Source organism: Stegodyphus dumicola, chromosome 8 (assembly GCF_044657685.1).
Source record: "Stegodyphus dumicola isolate Sdum_Otavi_A_Nest chromosome 8, ASM4465768v1".
Classification (NCBI taxonomy): Eukaryota; Metazoa; Arthropoda; class Arachnida; order Araneae; family Eresidae; genus Stegodyphus; species Stegodyphus dumicola.
This window is the reverse complement of record NC_140775.1, coordinates 124,605,878-124,626,701: the sequence shown is the minus strand read 5'-3', so window position 1 is coordinate 124,626,701 and position 20,824 is coordinate 124,605,878. Positions and strand designations below refer to the sequence as shown.

Here is a 20,824-nt window from a genome sequence, read left to right as displayed (position 1 = left end):
TTTGCATTAATGACACTGAAGACTAGTTTACAAAATTCGCGAGTTTGCAACTAATAAATGATAAATACTGTTGGTATTTTTACGAAGTTTTATATGTCGCAAGCACAATCTGGAAATTTGCATAGGTGAATTTTGACACTTGAGCATGCATTCCAACGTCGAAATTTTGGGACACTAAATTTTCTTCCAAACACCTGTACTTTCTTCGGATTTTATATTAAACAGTTTTTGATTCTGAAAACAAAAACACGCACTGAATCCACACGCACTGTTATGTCAGACTTTCCTTATTATATTCATATATCTTTAAGAATCTGGAACCTTGTGCACCAGGATTATATCTTCAAAATGACAGTATTATTTTCGAATGTTATCATTTGCCGGAAACTGATGACCTTTTCTTTCAGTATAGAGAAATGTTTTAAAAAAGAAATAAGTAATCACTACGGTACATTATCAATTTGTCATGGAAAAGTTGATTAAAATTAACTTGGGAATTTGGTTTCCCTAGTTGCTTTAATTAAAGAAAACCAAATAATGTGAATACATCTTTTCTTTTAGCGCCACAGTTCTTAGCGCACCAATGTTGGTAGCTTTTCATTTGTTATGCTGCTTATGTGGACTTATTTTCTATGCAACTTACCGATTGTGTGATCCTATGACTTCACCTGAAAAGCCAATTCAATCTGCCGATCAAGTGAGTTTTTGGAGCAGAAGCTACTCTTTCTTATTTGTTATGCAATGTGTGACAGAGTTCAAAAAACTAAAAAAGTAGTAAATAGTACCTTGGTATCAATTTGAACTCATAATTTAAAAAGGATTTTTAGCATTATATTGGCATAATTTAGTTCATTATCTCTTTCTCTCTCTCTCTATTTATATATATATCATTATAGAATAGGCAAAGCGGTTTTGGATCAGATATGTAAATTAATATTTGCAACAAGCGTTGCAGCTAAAAAAAGTATTAAGATAAATATATCAGGTTTTTAAAAAGATAGCATAAGTACAGACCCCTCAAAAGGTGGGTCATAGAGCCATGGTTCAAATTTAATAAATAAAATATATTAAACGGTTAAACACAATCTGAAAGGTTTCAGATTTTCACAGTCGGCCAAAGGGGTTTGTTAAAGTTTTTTTTCGCTCTCGCTAAGCTCCCAATCTACCAGTCTGCTGTTACACTCACTCCTACTAACCCATTTTTTCTGTTCTTTTAGCTTATCAATTATTAATTGTCGTTTTCTTTCTCTATTTCTTTTTGTCTTCTGTTATTAATGATTTTTGTGTTTACTTTATTTATTAAATATCACATTCTTGGCTCTTACGCCACATAAAATTCCATTCAACAACAAAACCACAAAACATTTAAAACGGCTTATCTTCAGAATTTGCTACAGACAGTTTCGCGCGTTGGAATTAAATTACATTTTTGAATGCATATTTCCAAAAGATACATTTTACGCTAACGAGACAGTAGTTTCAAACCACTAATTTCGAGCTGTCATTTGTTGTAGTGGTAGAATCCTAAATTTAAGTGAAACTTAGTTTCGTATGAACCTTAAATTAGTTTGCTTGGGTACTTCTCTTTTTTTCGGGTTTTCAGGGATCACAGAATTTAGGCAATTGTTTTATAGCTTTTTTGCTTATTACTAAGCAAACGTTTCTCCTAAAATAGTAGTAGCAGCAGGCTAAGAAACGAGTTACCAAATTTTTTCTCATTTCATTTAACTTTTTACTCATTTTACTCATTTGATGGACCTATATAAAAATTTAAATGTCGTATATGTTTTCTAAGAGGTATTGCGTGTTTAAAATTTGTATAGCCTGAAAGCAGAGTTTAAACTCACCCTGAGATATCGAAGCTCAGCTCCAGTATTTCTTAGTTTTTGTGACAAATGTCAATTTCATCTTCAGTCTAAAATTAAAGGAGCTGCGGCGCATACTTTCATAGTTGAATATCTATATTAACAGGAAAGTAAATTCCTCTAATTTTCTTAGCAGCTCTTAAAGCTAATGTTTAAGTAACTACTCAATGTAGGCCTCATTTTCCCCGGGAAAAGCAAAATATGTCGGAAACCTTAATGTAGGGAAGAAATACATTATGACAAAATATGATTCGTTTAAAAAGTAGAATATTTAAGAACTAAATTCATTTGGTCAAGAATATTTAAATGGATTCGAAATCACACTGAGAGATAAATTGTTACTCAAAAGGCAACGCAAAAGATTTCTTTTTTCCTCAACTCTACTGTTATTAATTTACTCATTTTTCATTTATTATATTCTATCGTATAAATTTTATGCTATATTTATTTTTTATATTTTATGCTATATTCAGTTGTTTATTTATCGTGTTATTTTTTATTGATATTTCATTTATCTTTTTATAATTTATTTAATTTTAACTACTCATAATTTATTGTTTGGTTTGTAATTATTTTATTTATATATTTATGTTTCCCTTTTCTAATAGTATTCCACAAGTTTCAGCACTTTTAATTTTAGAAATTAAGTTTTGTCAAAAAGTCTATATTGTTTGATTTGTTTCTTAAACTTGAACCATTTGGATTATGATAAAAAATTAAAGAGACATTTAACTATGCAATTTAATTAACCATCCTGCCTATTTATTATTTGGTAAAGAATATATATAAGAATATTTTATGAAAATTTGATAAAAGATTTTCATCTAGTTTCATATGTGAATACAATTATCAGAACCTGTTTTACTTTCTAGTTAATTAAACCTAAATTCTATGCAGTTTCAGAGCAAATAATTTTTTAAAAAAATTCCTACTTTGCATTACACGAATAAAATATGCTCTGAGATACACAGAAGTCAAATACCTCGTGCACAATTTGGGCATTTATTCTAATTCTAAAAGAATATGAACGCGAGTGAATATGATATATTTATAATTTACAAATTTATTTTTCAATCCTTCGCATTTTAAATCTGTTATTAGTTAATAAGTACCATTTTTCATAAAAATCATTTAATATTAATTACTTGCATGAATACGTGATATGTCAGAAAGATACACAGTAATTTGCATAAGCAAATAAGCTCCCATTACAGTTAAAATATGTGATAATGAAAAATGAAAAACGTTATGATGATGAAAATGAAAAAATAATGATAATGAAAAAAAATGTTAATGAAAAAAGTATGATTTTTTTTGTATTTACCTAGATAATACTACATATTTTTATCATAAATGTATATTTTATCTTTCAAATTTTTGGAGATCATAATACGTAATTTTAATATCCCCTTCATAAAGGGAAAAATAATATGGTTATTCATACAAGCTAATAAAACAATAAGTCGACAATAAATAGGAAAACCAAAGCATAAGCGGCTAATAAAATGTTGACTGGTCTTTTTATTCAAGGTAGCATTGAGAAGCAGTCAACAAAGTGTAGAGGAATGCCGTTTTTTAAGCTTGAAAAGTTCATTTTGATGTAACTGTATGATACTTTTATATTTTATATAAAGTATATTTATAATGCAAATATTTTTCCTCTAACAGCTAATGCCCTATTATATTGCAACTACAATGAGTGGCTATCCAGGTCTTCCAGGTCTGTGTATTGCTGGCATCTTCAGTGCCTCCTTGAGTACAATTTCATCGGAACTGAACTCCTTTGCTGCAGTCATGGCAGAGGATTTCATTAAACCCATATGGCCAAGATTCAAAAATTCAGTTTTTATAACGAAAATTATAAGTTAGTATTTATATTCTTATCTGTATGCAAGGATTTTATAAATAGTACCATTTTAGTTAGCTTTAATGAATAATGAAATTTAATTAACTTTGTCAGTCCAAATTTAATTAGTTATCTAATTGCACTTGATTAGCTTTTCGTTTTCCGATGAATTCTGTCTTCGCAACAAAACAGAACTCTAACTTAACTTCAATAACACAGATGGGAGGCGAAAGCTGAGCTGAAAGAGCCTTTGACGACTCCTCATTGCTTCATAAACAATAACATTATTTTCAAGTGTTTCAACGATTCAAGTACATAATCTAATTTTTATTTAAATAATTTGGGTATAACAGAAGAGGATTCCGACCTCTAAACAAAATGAAATATTCTCTTACTACTCTACAGCTTGGGTAAATGGATGTCTTTTATTCTTAGGCCAACAAGCCACTGTAGTGTTGATCATTGCACATTTCAAAATCACAGTTTCGTCCTCTGCTTAAACTAATTTATATATTGGTGAAGGTCGGTGTGAGAAACAGAAGGTACAGAAAAGAATTAACATAAAAATAAGACGTTATTCAAAATAAATTTTAGGGCTTATCTTTCTGTTTTTCTATTTAATTTGTACATAATTTAAATATCCCCGACAATTTTTATAACGTGAAACAAAATTTTAATTATATGAATTCCTAAATTTGCCCCATTTTTAAACTCATATATTATTTGCTACAGGACATGGAGCTTTAAATAAGTTAGAATTAATATTCGAATTAAGAAAAGCATATCAGTAGAACATTAACCGAGGAGAACATGTAAATGTAATACGACGTTTATCCTTAAAAACATGTAGAGACATTAGGTATGTTTTTGGAAGCAGGAAAGATGAAAAATAGCAAACGCCTTCGCCGGGAATCGAACCACGGACTATGGGTTTCGGCTTCCCTGTTCCGAGTAACTAAATCTCACTACAGGTCGACTCTGCCTTCGGGCACGTCGTGGAGGTTCAACCTCCACTATTACCCTCCAGCAGAGACCACGAAGGCACGCTAGGAAAGTGGGAGAAATACCTTATAAACATGTCTCGCCGTGAGTACTGATGAGCCCACAGATAATCCGACTTTTCTATACTTTCATGCTGAAATGAATGCCGAATTATTTTCTTATGATTTATTTATCTTTTTTTGTTTATTAAAATGACTTATTTTTTGCTTATTTTTAACACTTTGCTTTTACTTTAATATGACAGAAGTTATTTCAGTGTGTTGCTATCCCAATTTCAAATTTATGATGTTTTTCAGCTTTATAATAAATAATAAACTATGAAACTAACAGCGAAAACGTAATATAAAAGCAATTTTTAAATAAAGTATTTGAAAACAATTATATAGCTGACTATTTCCTGAACAAATGATTGTGAGCTCATAGCTTAATATATCAAACAAGATAAATCTTTCAGATTATACCCACGCTGCTCATGGGAAGGCTCTTATTAATATGTAAAGAATTTAAATTTTTAGAATATTTGGAAAAAATTAACGAAGAAAATGCTTTTCATTTTCGAATCGGTCAAATAATCAAATAAACAAACACGTAAAAAATTTTATACTGCCGAAAGCTAACTAAACGTTCTGAAGACCTTGCACAAATAGTGTAAGATGTTACTAACAATACTGTGTGTAAGTGTCGAACGCAAACTTCTAAAACATGCATTTTAGATCAGAAAAATTAAAGGAAATGTGGGTTGTTTTTTCACTTGTAATTATTAATGTGAATTTTTTATGTTTAACACATTTTTTTCTTTATTCGACTTCTGAAACGATAGTTTTGCTTTTTTTTGTTTCATGGTTCAAAAATATTTAAAACACATAATTCTGAGAATTTGATTTTTGTCATCAATATGCAAATTACAGGTATGATTTATTTTAGAAAAATAAGGAGACACTTTCCAAATGAATCCTTGTTAAAAGCAGTGGAAAAATTTAAATGGTACATACTTTTACTAAATAAAGATGCCACGTGAGAAATTACCGTTTGAAAATTCAATTTTTAATTCTTTTCTTACTTTTAACTTAAGAGACACTTAGCCAATTTCATTTTTAAATATCCTATATGACTTCCCTAATTAAAAAAGAAATCTAAATAGTAAGATTGCAGATTTCTGAAATATATCACATACTTAATTTTTTATCATGACTAATGATTGCTAAGTTATTCGAACATTGGTCCAGGTAACCTCAGACGCAGTTTCTAGTGTAATTTGAATATTGTTGTTTGCGTCTGTGAAATTTAACTGAACATTCACAGTATTTTTATGGTGCTATTTAAAGAAACACGATATTATGCTTCCTTTTATTTCTCAGGTTTAATATATGGTGCACTGTGTATAGCTCTATCGTTTTTGGTAGCTTCCATTGGGAATCTTCTCAAAACGACAATTGTAGTGGTTGGAATGATTGCTGGTCCTAATCTAGCGGTATTTCTCCTAGCATCTCTCACGACAACAACCAATGAAGAGGTAACTTAAAATTTATTTATGCAAACTCTTTTGTTTCCAATGGCCTATCTAATTATTTTATATGTTTGGAATGTCAAGATATTTTTGTTTTTATATAATTAAACCAGTTATGTGCAGACTGCTAGGTTTCATCGCAGGTATTGTAAAAACTAAAAAAAAGTGCATTCTCTTGTCCCCTTCATCGAGGGTTTGACGTCCAGAGAAATGTAAAAATTATAGCTTGCTTCTGAGCTAATCAAAGAACAATTTAATGAGACTAAACTAAATTAATTGAAGTAAGAATATTAGATTAAATTGTTAGTTATTTGCTCTATACCGAAAGGCCATGAGGGAATAACATCGCACTTTTCTGAATTTCATTTGTAAAAATAAGAAAACGCTATGTATAATGAATGTGGGCTGATAAACAGTTTGCAATTATAAAACAAACAAAATTATCTGAATAAATATAAAAAGAAATACTATAATATTATATTCGTAAAAATAAAGCAAAATCCATTAAAAAGTAGTAGTAGTCGTTGCACGTGGTTGGAGTCCTGATGACATAGGAAAATATTCTGAATTTTAGTAAAAAAATAAATTTTAATTGACAAAGTTATGAAATGGGTAACAAACTGAGAAGAATTATCCTCCAAAACCACGCTGTTTACAAGTGCGTAGTGGGCTGTAATTTATTCCTAAATAAACATCAAACTTTTCAGGCACAGAAAAATTTGTATTATAACTAAGGAATGATAAAAAATATGAGTACAATATGTAAAAACAAACTAAACATTTAAAAAAACGTCAGACTTTGGAAATTAAGCAAAAGGCGGGGCGAATGGTCAATAGTTCTATTGCATAATGCAATTTGAGTTTCTAACGAAGAAGAACGAATGTAAGATAAAAATTATAAATAAGAACGAATTGTAAAAATAAAAAGTTTTACAGTGAAATAAATTTGAAATAATTTTAATAATAGAGATTATGGGAGTAATGGAAAGTAATTTAAACAAATTATATTCGTAATTAATAAAAGTAAGCTTGTTAAAATATTTTTTTCTAAATAAATTGGAATTAAGACTTGTGAATAAAAAATAACTAATTATATTTTTGTTTTAACGTGGGTGAAAAATTTACTCATATATACAGTCGTCGCGATACAAAAGAACTGATAATCGCCGTTGTGATGCTTTTATAGACTTAGTGGATCCTATTATTGCAGTTAGATTGCGGGTACGCCAGAAGTGTTAGCCAGAAGTAGTGGAAAATGAAATATATTAAAGCGAGCAGAATTCACTTTAGAAAATAAGCTAAAGACTTTACGGGGATCCAATCTTTATCTAACAGGGGGTTTATAGGGGGAAGATCCTGAAATTGCGGAAAGTTAATTAGAGATTGCCTGTTCGCGTAGAGCAAAGCCTCACCTTTATATATATATTAGTAAATAAATTATTATTATCTTACTTTGCAGCTATTGCGCAAGTATTAGAATAACTTGTTTTCGAACTAAGTGAATTTAAGATCATACAATATTATATATATATATATATATATATATATATATATATATAAAGGCTATTATTTAATACCAATATGCTATTAACTTGGCTGTTTTTTAGTTAAAATGTATTCATTGCCTTTTAGGGAATAATATTTGGCATAATCGCAAGTGTCGCCGTATCTTCTTACCTAAGTTTCATGCCAACTCCTACTTTCAAGAATCTGCCTCTCTCAAACGAATGCCCTGAACAAAACCTAACATCAAATATAATAAACGCAACTCTAGCTTTTACAACGCCAACATCATCTTCATTCAATACGACTATTAGTGATGTTCAAAAGTGAGTATTTATTTTACTATTTTCTAAATACCCTTTCTTTTTCCCATCAGACCAAATATTAACGTTGTTTGTTCTACATTAACTCGTAATATCATGTTTCTTTATAATCTTCAAAGTTGGTTTGACTTAATTGGTCAGAGACAAATTGGCAAGTCACAAAACGTAATGTAAAAATGCAAATAAATAACAATACTTAAGTATTATTTCTCACTGGTAACTTACATCTGCACAGCTAAAAATTCCCTGTTTCCTACAATTCATTAATGTTATCTTTATTTTAAAACTTCTTTGTATTTTCAAACGAGAGTTTGCTGCTTGATTAATACAAGGTAAATGACCCACTGAACACTGTGTTTCTTCTATGTAGACTTTGAAGGCTATAAACATAAAATTTTGCTTTAATTTTATCTACACGAGGACAACGAAACGTCTTATGTCAAATGTCTTATCGATCTTCTTATATTTATATGTAGTTTACTTCTGAGAGTTAAATTATACTGTTAACTTTCAGTGAGGTTTTGTTCTGAGTAAAATCATCCTTAGTTGAAAGTATTCACAAACCAAACTGCGTCTGGTTAAATTTACCAAAAAAATTAATCCAGTGATTTGTAACTGGTCTTTCATTAAACTTCCGAGAAGTATTGCAATAAACTTTATAAACCTTTTTCGCATGTTCATTGCAGAGATGAGTAGAAGAAGTACATTTTTTTCTTGGCTTGCCCTGTACTACTGAATCAAAATTTGACTAAAATTTTAAACAAGTTTCAAATAGTTTTTATTCAAACAATTACAGCATGAACGGATTGAACTATTAAATGATTATAGTAATAAGTTGCAAGTTTTATACTATTCAAATAAAATTAATAGTAATGATATCAAACTGCAATGTAACTAGCGACCAATGCAAAACACGTTTTATGTTAATTAACCCATTTTCTTATGATTTTAGTGAGCTTTCATTTATTCAATTAAAATCAGTAGAGGTTTTACGCTCAACCCTATACCTGTAGCAATTATTAAAATTGTCATTATTATGTAGCGAAAGTGGTATGTATGACAAATTAACTACTTTTGAGCTTCAAATTAGAAAGAAACACCTTGTACCTGGCGAAGATTTAGACCCCCTCCCCCCCCCAAAAAAAAATTAATAAATTTCGAGGGCAAAGAGATTTGCGAGACTGAAAAGCAGCGGACGAAACAGTTCTATTTATACTCTACTGCAATATAGTAAAAGTTTCGTTACTAATTTTGCCGACAGAAGGAGCTGCCTTCCTGTTCGCTTTGCTGCAGTAGGGTATAAATAGAACCGTTACGCTCGTTGCTTTCCAGTCTTGCAAATTTCTTAGCTCCTGATGAAGAGCGACCTGCTTGTCCTCGAAATCGATTGAGTTTTTTTGACTAAATCTTCACCAAATAGAAGTTTTTCTTTACTAATTTTAATTTTTGAGCTTGTTCGCGACTTTTCAAATATCAGATATATATCAGATATAATAATGATCTCATAAAACGGAGTTAAAAAGTATCTAGATAAAAATTTTCCAGAAATATAAAATAATTGATAATAAAAGATAATATTTTTAGAGCATCTCAAACAAAATTTGTCTTCTCTATGATGGATAAGATAAAGTCATAATACGTTAATGAAGTGTTCCCCTCAGTTTTCAAATTCATTCTCAATATCACTTTTTTTAGTTAGGTATGTCAAGAATACAGTTTTTGTACCTCTACTCTTTGCCAATCTCAAGTGTTATTGCAACGCTTAACTGAGACTACGGTTCAGATCGAATGTGATATATTGGTTTGCATGTAGGACAAAACATTTTATTGCATAAGTATATAGCGCATCAATAACTTGTGCATTTGGGAATGTTCCTATTTCAGTGCAATAAAATTTAGTATCCGTTGCATAGTTTATTTGTTAAAACTGTTTCAAGGAGTTGAACTGTTCAGGGAAGTTTATTTATTAGAACTGTTTCAGAGATAGTTGCTTAGAACTGTTTCAGGGAATTATGAATAACTATGTATTCCCATGCACCTTGCAAGAATGTAAGACAGCTTCTACCTGATCTACCCATATAATATTGCACGCTAATGCTGTTGTTTTGATGTATCGTACTTGTTTGATAACAGCATCAACCAAATTCCACGAATTTGATCGTCGAGAGAAGTTTAGGATTGCGATGGGTACGTTTCAAATAACAATGCCCCTTTGTTTAATATAGTTTTAGATTTGAAGAAGAGTCCTCTGGAAGGACAGGTCCAAGGGCTCTCCTCCGTTCTTCCCCTACGAGCAAGTTACTCGAGGGGACTTTCGGCTCGCTTTAAATTATAAATACAAAGGCACTATACGCTTACAAACGTCTAAGCCTGCTCCGGCATTTGAATCCGGACCCATTGATATGGCAGCCAGCAGCGCTAAACTGTGTATCGATCAGTGCAGCAGCCTAATACTAACTGAATGCACATCGCTGTCACACAATAAAATCTCAAAATTTTCAGTTGATTTCTAACTGTTAGCGCAAGTGTCTGAGCTTTTCTTTCATTTGCCTATTTTTATAGCGATCACATCCGAAAAATCTAGGAATGGGAAGTTTTAAACAAAATAAAATCTGAGTAGTTTGTTGAATTGATAACCTCCCAAACATTTGTTCTATATCAGCATAAATCGAAGTATTTATTTCTCTACAAATGTTTAAAATTTATTTATGTATTCAAGAATGAGCTTCTTTTTGCGCAAAATGACACTACTGCAGCAGTAATGAAATATCTATAAACTATTGTAAAAATTATTCAGATTTATCGGGAAAAAAACCTAAAAATCAAGCGTATAGAATGCTAATGCAATGAAGATATACTGTGTTTTAGCTTACTTTTAGGAAATATTGTATTATTATGCTAATTTTGATCAATGAAAGATTGAATTTAATATATTACTACAGAAAAATGCAACAGTAATAGCCAGGACATCAGTCTAAAAAAAAATAGTTGCAGAGGACAGACTTATGAAGTAAAAAAGATACTAGAGGAAAAAAAAATCTTTAGGAAAAGTCTGGGCAAGAGGGTTGATTTCTATATACTGTAAGACCCCGCTTAACGCGGGGGATACGTTCCATCAAAGTAAAGCGTAATGCGAAACAGCGCTAAACGAGGCTATCTTTACATGTAAATATTGGGGTTAGGGAAAGATGGCTAGGAAATTGGTTAGGTATTAAATTTAAAAAGTATGTTTTTTTTAATAAAAGTAAAACCAAACATTTATTTCTTAAAGCCCAAATTAACACCACATTATTATTTCTTGCAAAAATAAAAACAAAATATAAATAACAAAACGAATATTCTTAGAAAAAACAAGTAAAATTCTAAGTCAGTCATATTTAGTTAGCCTTCCGCGTTTTCAGTGTTCTGCCTTTTTGTGACAAAAGCATCTAATGTTGTTTGCCTTTTTCTTTTGCGTTGTTCTCTTAAAAGTTCTTCATAAACGGATAGAGCATCTCTAACACCACGCCTTACTTTTGAGCTCCTGTCAAAATTCGGATCATTTTCAATGAAATGATCCATTATTTCAGTTATGGTAGACAAACTCCTTTTTACAAACGCCATCGAAAGTTCTTTTTGCTCTTCTTCTGAATCACTGCTCTCAAAATTTTTGTTTTCTTCTTGTTCAGTTAATTCCTTGAGCTCATCATTAGAAAGACTAGCCGCTGCTTCTTGAATTATTTCTTCGACATCTTCCACATTTACCCCTTCAAAATATGTCTGTACAATAGCGCACCAAACAAGAAATACAAGTACACTCTTTCGGATATGTATTTGAAACCTATCGCTGCATAATATTTCGGGGAATCCCCGTATGCTGCGAGCGATTTCGTGGAATCCCCGGGTTGAAATAAAAGAGCGCTAAACCGAAACAGCGTTAAACGAAACAGCGTTAAGCGGGGTATTACTGTATTTACACTTTTAAGTGATCTGAAAATACATTACTCTTTTAGCTTCATGTATCATGAATTTCTGTGAATTAAGAATGTTGCTAGAAACTTTAACAGCTTTTCATATTCAAGTAGAATATTAGTAAAATAATACTAGACTATTTATTTGGTCAGTCACATGTAAAAGTAACATGCTAAAAATCATATTTGACTAAAGTTTTCAATTTATCTTTCTTTTGAAGGTAAAACAAACGATGCAATACTTCTATATCCTTAGAATTAGATTTTCAAAAACTATTAATAATCTTCTAAAATAGTTCATGTTAAGAGGGGGAAAACCCGTTAAGTACTACTATTGAAGCTTATGTGTATTCTGCAGCCAAGTGCAATGCCCCTTTGTTTAATATTTGCAGAGCTTTTCTATTAAATGATATGAAGAAGTGGAAAATTGAGTATATTTTTTAAATTAATTATATCTCATATTTTTAGGGATGCCTTTTATGTGTCTTATATGTGGATAACTCCTCTTGCGATGGTTATTTGTTTAGTAATCGGCTACATTAGTAGCATCATTGTACTCTGCTTTAGAAGTAAGAAATTCATTACATTTTTTTTTTACTTATTTGCAAATTCTTGTTCTCACTTTTTGTAAATTTTTGTTCACGTTGGAAAGAAACAAAGATAGATTACAAAATAGTTTATAAAAATAAAATCTGATATATATATATATATACGTATGTGTGTGTGCATGTGTATGTATGGATATATGGATGGATGGGAAAGCAAACGCAAATACATTTTTTTGCGTTAAATAATTAACTATTAATTTACAAGTTTTGCCGATAAATACGCCCTATATTGGGCAAGGAATGCGATCCTCGTTTTGTGAGAAAAAGAGAAAGCAATTTTTGTTTTTACGGCAAGAGGCTATTTGTAAATAGTCTAAGCTTATGACAACCGTGTCAGCTCATCGTGATGCATGTTACTCTGCAGTATATTAACTGCGAAAAAGGGCTATTGATGCTCATCAGAAACAAAATGGTAAAAACAGGTGGTATTTTAAAAGTCGAGACTGAAGGTGAAATTTGACAAAAAAGAAGTTTTTTCTTTAATTAATTACATTCCTTTTTCAATCCATTCGCATTTTAAAAATTAATTAATTTGTGTATGCGTCTGTCACAAGATTCACAATATTAAGTGTTTGATGAGGAAAATTCTATGTACGGAGGATAAAATTTTAATATTTGCAGCTATTTATTTACAAGTAATGCAAAAGAGAAATTTGTGTGAAGCATTTATTGTTCTTCGATGTAGTTATCGATGATGTGTAGACTGTCTCCAGGGAGGCGGAAATTATAGTATATCTGCAGAAGAACCTCTATCTGATTATTCCGGTACAGTGGTTTATTGCTTGAAGAATCTCTGCAATAGTTCAGAATGGAATTCTAGTAAATATATCATTTATTTTAATCAGATTAATATCAAATCAGATCAAAGTCTCAGTACCTAAGCTCCAGGGAATATGATAAATAGTAGAGCACTTCTCATAACGAATCAAATATGAATTTCTCTTTATGCATTCAAGCATTTTCCTGAAAAATTATGTGAAAATTCCGTAGTGTTTCCTTTTCTTTTACAATGTTAATAGCAAGTAAGTATCGAAAATGAATAACAATACTGGGCATCCATTGTCTGTCTTTAAGCATTTGGATAATGCCATCAAGTACAGGACCACCAGCATAATTTATACTTTTTAAGAAACTTCTATTTTTGTGATGAGCTATAATGATACAACTTGCACTGCATATAAGTTTTGCTTCTTACAATCTGGCCTATATCTTATCCAGCTTAATGATATGGCGTAAGAAAACCAGGTAAGAAAACATCACGTTCGCGTTCCAAATAAATTTGAATATGATCTTAATTTCCATTTCCACAGTTCCATCAACTTCACTGTTTCTATTTTGTGGCTACACGACGTTAAACCGCCTACTTTTACAATACTACTTTTTTTTTTTTTTCGTTTCGGAGCTTGTACGTCCTACTGCAAGGTAGTAACTACTGTCTACTGTAAGGTAGATTAGTTATTGAATTAAAATGTAATATAAGAAGCACTTATCCCATTTCATAATGTCTACAAAGAAGATTTGCATTTATTAAGGTTCCAACCGATGTGTTTAGGTTAATTATTTCAAAATGAATAAGTAAAAATATATAATCTCTTCAACGCTGATCGAATTGCTCAATGGTGAGCTGAACAATATCGTACTTTTCTACTAGTAATATATTTTTCAAGTTTTTATCTTCATCAAAGGTACTTTATTTAGAAATCCGTTACTGTTACCTTATACAAAGTTAATAAATATGAAAGTTTCTTTTTTAATAACACCCTTTCAGATGGAGTTATGCCAATTGTCTCTGACCCTTTCTTATAAAAGACCTGTATTTGTCAACAAATGTTTCTTTTATACAAGAATTTATTTTGTTATTTGTGCTATTTTTCAAGCTTACGACTGGATGCTGATTTTAATTGTCTGTTTTTTCTCTAAGATATTTTAAAGTATATTAAGAGTATTATTTTTACGTTAATTTCTCCCTCACTACTTCGCATTTCAGTAATGTGCCAAATTATTGACTTTTCAGTTTACTAAACAATACAAAAATCATGTAAGTACGGTCATTTTCTTTACTAAATTTACATGAATAAAATAAAAGGGAGTTTGGGGAGAAAAGAACAACATATATTCTCTACATGCTGTAAATTCTTTCTGAAGTTTTTAATTTTTCATGATCAGGATGCGTATTGAAAACTTAACGTTATGGAAAATCAGATATATTGAGATCTTTGACATTTAGAAGTACACTCATGTCCATAAATTAAGGATAATGCAAAATCAGGCAAAGGAAGAGTTAGAAGCAAAACAAATTTGACTTATTTGTAAAGCTTATTTATTAAACAAAAGGTAAGGAGCAAAAAAAGATGCTATATGTTTTATATTATTAAAAAAATTAGCGATTTTTTCTCCCTGGAGCAAATTACAAAAAAGCCTTTTTACAAAAAACCAATATTACATGGTTGGTATGATTGTTAATATATTGTATGTCTCCCAGACGATGCAATACAGTCCGTACAACGCCTAGGCATGCTGAGTATCAAATTATCGATCTGATCTTGGGGGATATTACACCACTCAAAAAGCAATGCTCTCCGAAGTTCCGGTAGACATGTAGGAGGAGGTTGACGGGCTGCAACTCGTCGGCCAAGCATGTCCCACACGTGCTGTACTGGATTCAAGTCCGGTCAGAATGCTGGCCAGTGCATACGGGTGATATCCTCTGATTGAAGTCATTCGCTTACGATGTTTTAAGGACGGGCGTTGTCATCCATAAACACAAATTGTGCGCCCATGGCGCCAGAAAAAAACGTACATGTTGTTCCAGAATGACGTCCCGATAGATTTGGCTTGTCATGGTTCCAATTTGAACATGCAAGTCAGTTCTGGAACCCAGAATAATTCCACCCCAAACGAGCACTCCTGCACCACCAAAACGGTGTCGTTCAATGATGTTTTCTTGGTGGTAACGGGTACCTGGAGCTCACCATATGAAAGTCCGACGAGAATCAGACTGCAAGCTAAACCTGGACTCGTCGGAAAACATCACACAAGCCCACTGTTGCGGTGTCCACAATACATGCTCTCTACTCCAGGCTAACCGCAGGCGACAGTGAGTTGCAGTAAGTGGAACGCATCTGACAGGTCTACGAGCATATAGACCAACCTGCCCTAAGCGTCTGTACACTGTCTGTCTTGAAATTGTCGTACCAGTGGCTGAAGAGAGCTGACGAGACAGGTCTGAGGTTGTGCTCCGCCTGTTCCTTTTTGGCAGTAACTGCCAAATACCGGTCCTCATTCGGCGTTGTAACTCTGGGGCGACCTGTGCTGTAACGTCTACTCACATTACCATTATTTTGGAATCGTTGCCAAAGCCTGGAGATGACACTCTGGGCAATTCCAAGTTCCTCTGATACTTCCTGTTGGGTACGCCCACATTCCAGTCGGCCGATAATTCTACCACGTAAAAAATCATACAAATGCGTCCTTTGTGTCATAACTATTCGGTTATTACACTGAAATGCTTATAAGGCGCCTGCGAACAATTTTACTTCTTCGCCTGTGTTCCTTATACATCACTCTCTTACACTCTCGTCATTGTGAAGTACCATCGGTGTCATCTGGTTACTTCCTGAAATTTGCATATGATTCTTGAAGATGTGTGTAATGATTTTACAGGTTATATATTTATTTTAGAGTTCGATTTCCGCGTGAGTCTGAATTATCCTTAATTTATGGACATGAGTGTACTTTCCTGATAAAATTGTTAATAAACAAGTTCATTGAATTTGGAATATGATTCGGCAGAGGAGAGTGGATTTCATAAAAGCGTGCGAGTTAAGTTTGATTTAAAAGACTTATTTTATTAATAAAATTTCCTGATATTGAAGCATTTTGTGCAGAATAATGCACTGACTGCAGTTTAAAGCATTTCTTACGATATGGTTTTAAAAATGCACTAGTAATTCACTAGTACTGTGGAGAAATTGGCGGAAGGAAAAAATTGCGTTTGGAATGCGTAAATTAAACAGTTTTCACATTTCAACATCCTTATACGTATGAAGAGGGAATCTGCACTTTTGACGCAGGGTTTTCTCTGGAAACGCATCAAAACCTCGTTTTTCGGTTAGCATATCACTGATACGGTTAGCATATCACGGTTAGCATATCACTCATACCACTGCTATGCTTTGATTTTAAGAATAATTAATTTTTTTATTTAACTTAATGTCTATAATAAATTAAACTGGGTAAAATATATTTTTAAATACTGAATACATTCAAAATTGATTCACTGTGTCATTTATTCATACATTAATTTTCATAATTTGTACATACATAAGCTGGTACTAATTTCTCGTTATATCTAATGAACGTCTACATGAGGTATCACGATCGGTGGCCGAGATATGAATTCAGTAATTAATACCTGCAAGTTTCTGAAATTTAAGAACAATTTCATTGTCGTGATACAATTTATATGCGTCCATACCTCTGCATATCTCATTTCTTTCCCTCATTTATTCCCATACCAATAATCTTTATGCCGGCAGATTTTGAGCTACAAATACCATTCAGTTTCTCACTGTGCAAGTCACATTACTAAGCGAAACAGTTGATGTTGATATTAGAAATGTTCAAAACTACTTCATGTAATCATAACCATTACAACTCAGTCATTAATCATATCGCTGAGAGCATACCTGGCAATCCTTATATCTCGAGTTTCATTGTTATTTGTTAAACCAGGCGGCTTGTAAGTGATCACACATAAGGAAATTCATTGTATGGCCACAGTGTATTTTAGATTTTCTAAATTTTCTGAAATTCTAATAAATTTCTTTTTTATGGCACATCAACTGCCATGTGTGAAACGTCTGATTTCTATGCAGTGTTTTAGATGGTTCTCCCGACTTAGCTTCAACCATTTTCAACAGTTTTGCTTTTGTGAAAAGTTAAATGACAGCCTCTTTTTTTACTTACATCTGGCCTACCAGTCTCATGTTCTTTAACAATTCCGCGCACGATGGGTTTTAACAATTTAATTTTCAAAGAACATGAAGATAACTTGTTTTCCAACATGCCCATTTAAATTGCATATTTACTGATTTTAATCTGACTTCGAATAGAGTTCAACTATCATGCACAATAATTTAAAGTCTGAGAACTACACTTTCACGTGATATGATAGTTATACGGGTCTAAGAAAAAATGAATTAGACTGATTCTTTCTCGCATTAGTTGAAGCAGCTCAGTGGGATAATCATTTGCTTGATTTTTTATTTATTTAGTTCGTTGTAAAATTTTATACGCTATGAAAGGAGTTTCTAGGAAAATATTATATTTTTATTATTAAAAATGAAATAACAATTTTAATAATTTGTAAAAGAAATCATGAAATGCATAGAAGTGAAACTTGAAGGGTTGTGTAAGTGCAGATATAATTTTTTTTTCTCTGCATTTAGTGAGGTGAAAAAGGAAATCACCGATTATCACTTAACTTAGATAAAATGGCCTTTTCTGCAGAAATGGGATAACTAAAACGCAAAAAAAAGGTGTTTCAAAATTCTAAATCATAAGATTCCTACAAAACTAAAACACGAAAGGAAGCGTTTTTTGGATTAGAATTCATTTAAACAGAATCTGTTATTATGTTTTGGTGCAAATTTCCTTCATGTTTCAGCAGAAGGTCTACCATGATTAGTGCAAGAAATCTAAAAGTACACATTGTTTGTGCAACGGTAAAAGTTTTCGGCAATCTCGCTTATTTCAAGAGTAAAAGTGAGTGCCTTCTGTTGTATGTTATTAAATTCACACAAATTAACGACGAGTGCGATTCTTGAACTTCAGATTCCTTAGGAGCTTGACAACACAATTACCTCTTCTCCAAATTGGTATTATAGATTGTCATAGATATATTATAATACCAGTTTGTTATATGATATACTATAATACCTTGCGTCTGCATGGAATACTAAGGAAAAATCTTCAAATCTGCATGGACCTTTAAGCCTTTTTGCGATATTTTTCACCTTTCTTTTTCATTTTCATTTCTCATATATATTTGATTAAAATTCTGTAAACTAAACTGTAGTACTGTATAAAGTAGATTTCTGATCGAAAAGGGTTAAATCTTTATTTGCACTTTTATATTTAAAAAATTTATTTTGAGGTATTATAAAATAAAATTTCATTCATAGTCGTTTAGGAAAAAAATTGCAAACAGAAGTGTATATTAATGACACTTAGAAAAATGCTCGTTGCCTATAAACATTTAAAAACAGTTATAAAATTCATCATAACAAATTGCGGTAAAAGTTCGCATTATGGAAAATAGAACCTTTATAAAAAATTCAGCTTTTTAAGAATTAAGGTACTAATGAAATAATGAAAGGAAAAATGCTTTAAAGTAAAACGTATTAGCTATATATTCTTATTAAAAATATAACAAACCAGAATGCATTTCAATAATGTATTGATTTATATCATAGTTTCATGCTATTATATTTTTGTAATTGCATTTAATTTTCAGATAAGCCAGAAGTACCCATGGAATATCTGAGCCCAGTAAGACGTTGGTTTTCAGAGAGAAATATTCACAAAGAAAAAGATCTCATTAAGATTTCTTCTATATCTAAACCTTCAATTCCACTTTCAGAACTAGGTAAGCAACTTTTAGAGTTTTGATTACTTAATGAAAACTTTAAATTGTGTTTACCGTTTAATCTGTTTTGTTTGTAAAATTTTAAAATTTAGCATTCATATTAACGTTCTTGAAATTTGGGTTAAATTTTCTTAGCATTATTTCTGCCTGAAATGTATGAAAATATTGTTCATTTTCAGAAAACCAGATCTTTCGCATATTACTAATACATGTAAATATTATTTTTAATTTGCAGGATTCAGCAACCCTCAGTTGAACAGGGCACAGACTATCCAACAATGAGATCCTGGAAATGGGGAAATAATCGATAACATACTTATCAAGTGAATTATGGCATTCTAATAGCTGCAGCAACAATTTGCCTTCAGCGTATTTAATGAATATGCATATTCATTCAAGATATTTCGGCCATATTTTTATAAGAAACATTTAACGCACTTCTTTGATCTTTTTCACGGAAGAAGACCGTTACGCATAAGTGTCTGTGTAGATGAAAAGGATACTAGTATAATGTTTTGATAAAATAGGAATAAAATGCAACTCAAAGAGAAAGTGTGCATAGAACTTGCATCAAGTGATTAGAATCTTTTCAGATTTTATTAATTATTATCCTATTAATGTTAACATGAAATTATTTATAGATATATTAAACGAACATTTAGTTATTTGTTTCTTGTACGAAGTAAGGCATTGCTGAATGTTCCTTCAAATTGGCAAGTTACTAAGCTAATTACAAAAACTAAATGTAAAATTTAGAAAAATAAAACCTTGTCGATGATGATATAAAATACACTCTGTACTTACATTATTGCCATACTTACATTACTGTCACTGTTTATATACACAACATAACGCTGCCTATTAAATCCAGATGACTGCTGATATTTTTAATTCATGTAAGTGATATTTCTAGCTCACAGGTTTTACTTAACATTATTTCTAAGTAAGTTCTTTCTAAATTATTTAAAATTAAACAAGTTTCGTAAACATTTAAAATTTAAAAAGTATAGCAAAGTGAATACCTGGGTATTTGGAAATTAATAGCTGACCAAATTCTAAATGATTCCTAATAGATATTGATCTAATTTGTATGTTTGATTTGATACCGGATGATAAAGTAAGAATAATAAAATTTAAAATAAAGTAATGAAGTTTTCCTTACAATTTAAAATTTTGCATTTATTTGAGTAATTGATATTTCCTTAAGAAAAGGTTGATGATATGGTGAATAAATATCACATCACTGCCCCCTATTATTGACAAAAACTTTATTTATGAAATAATTGTATATAAGCAAATTCTAATTTAGCACAGCAATTTTTAAACTAATAATTTTAGGTAAAAACGTTTGCCTAACTTATGTTGTCTGTCCAAGTGACAGTCCGTCTAAACGACTAGCAGTATTTTGTCATTATGCAACACATTGGTTCTTTTCCAGATTTTACAATTTGCCCTCTATTTAAAACCAAAATTTCCTATATGGAAAATTTTGACAAACGTTATTTCATGATAGGAAATTACACTAATTTTTGTTGAATATCATATGACACATTAATAATTTTTATGAAAAG

At 31.2% G+C, this 20,824-nt stretch overlaps 1 protein-coding gene across 6 annotated transcripts in view; it reads left to right on the top strand.

Moving 5' to 3' along the window:
- LOC118203727 (putative sodium-dependent multivitamin transporter) overlaps window positions 1–20,041 on the top strand; it is a 56,766-nt gene extending 36,725 nt beyond the window's left edge. For 4 of the 6 annotated variants that reach the window (XM_085822370.1, XM_085822368.1, XM_085822367.1 and 1 more), the window contains 7 exons: window positions 562–697; window positions 3,534–3,729; window positions 6,072–6,226; window positions 7,853–8,049; window positions 12,465–12,565; window positions 19,122–19,253; window positions 19,489–20,041. In XM_085822370.1, the coding sequence (XP_085678496.1) occupies window positions 562–697; window positions 3,534–3,729; window positions 6,072–6,226; window positions 7,853–8,049; window positions 12,465–12,565; window positions 19,122–19,253; window positions 19,489–19,535 (964 nt within the window). In that variant the 3' untranslated portion in view covers window positions 19,536–20,041. Of the gene's footprint in view, window positions 1–561; window positions 698–3,533; window positions 3,730–6,071; window positions 6,227–7,852; window positions 8,050–12,464; window positions 12,566–19,121; window positions 19,255–19,488 lie in introns of those variants that run through there. The other 2 variants (XM_085822371.1, XM_085822372.1) reach the window with 2 other exon arrangements.
- Window positions 20,042–20,824: the final 783 nt, after the last annotated feature.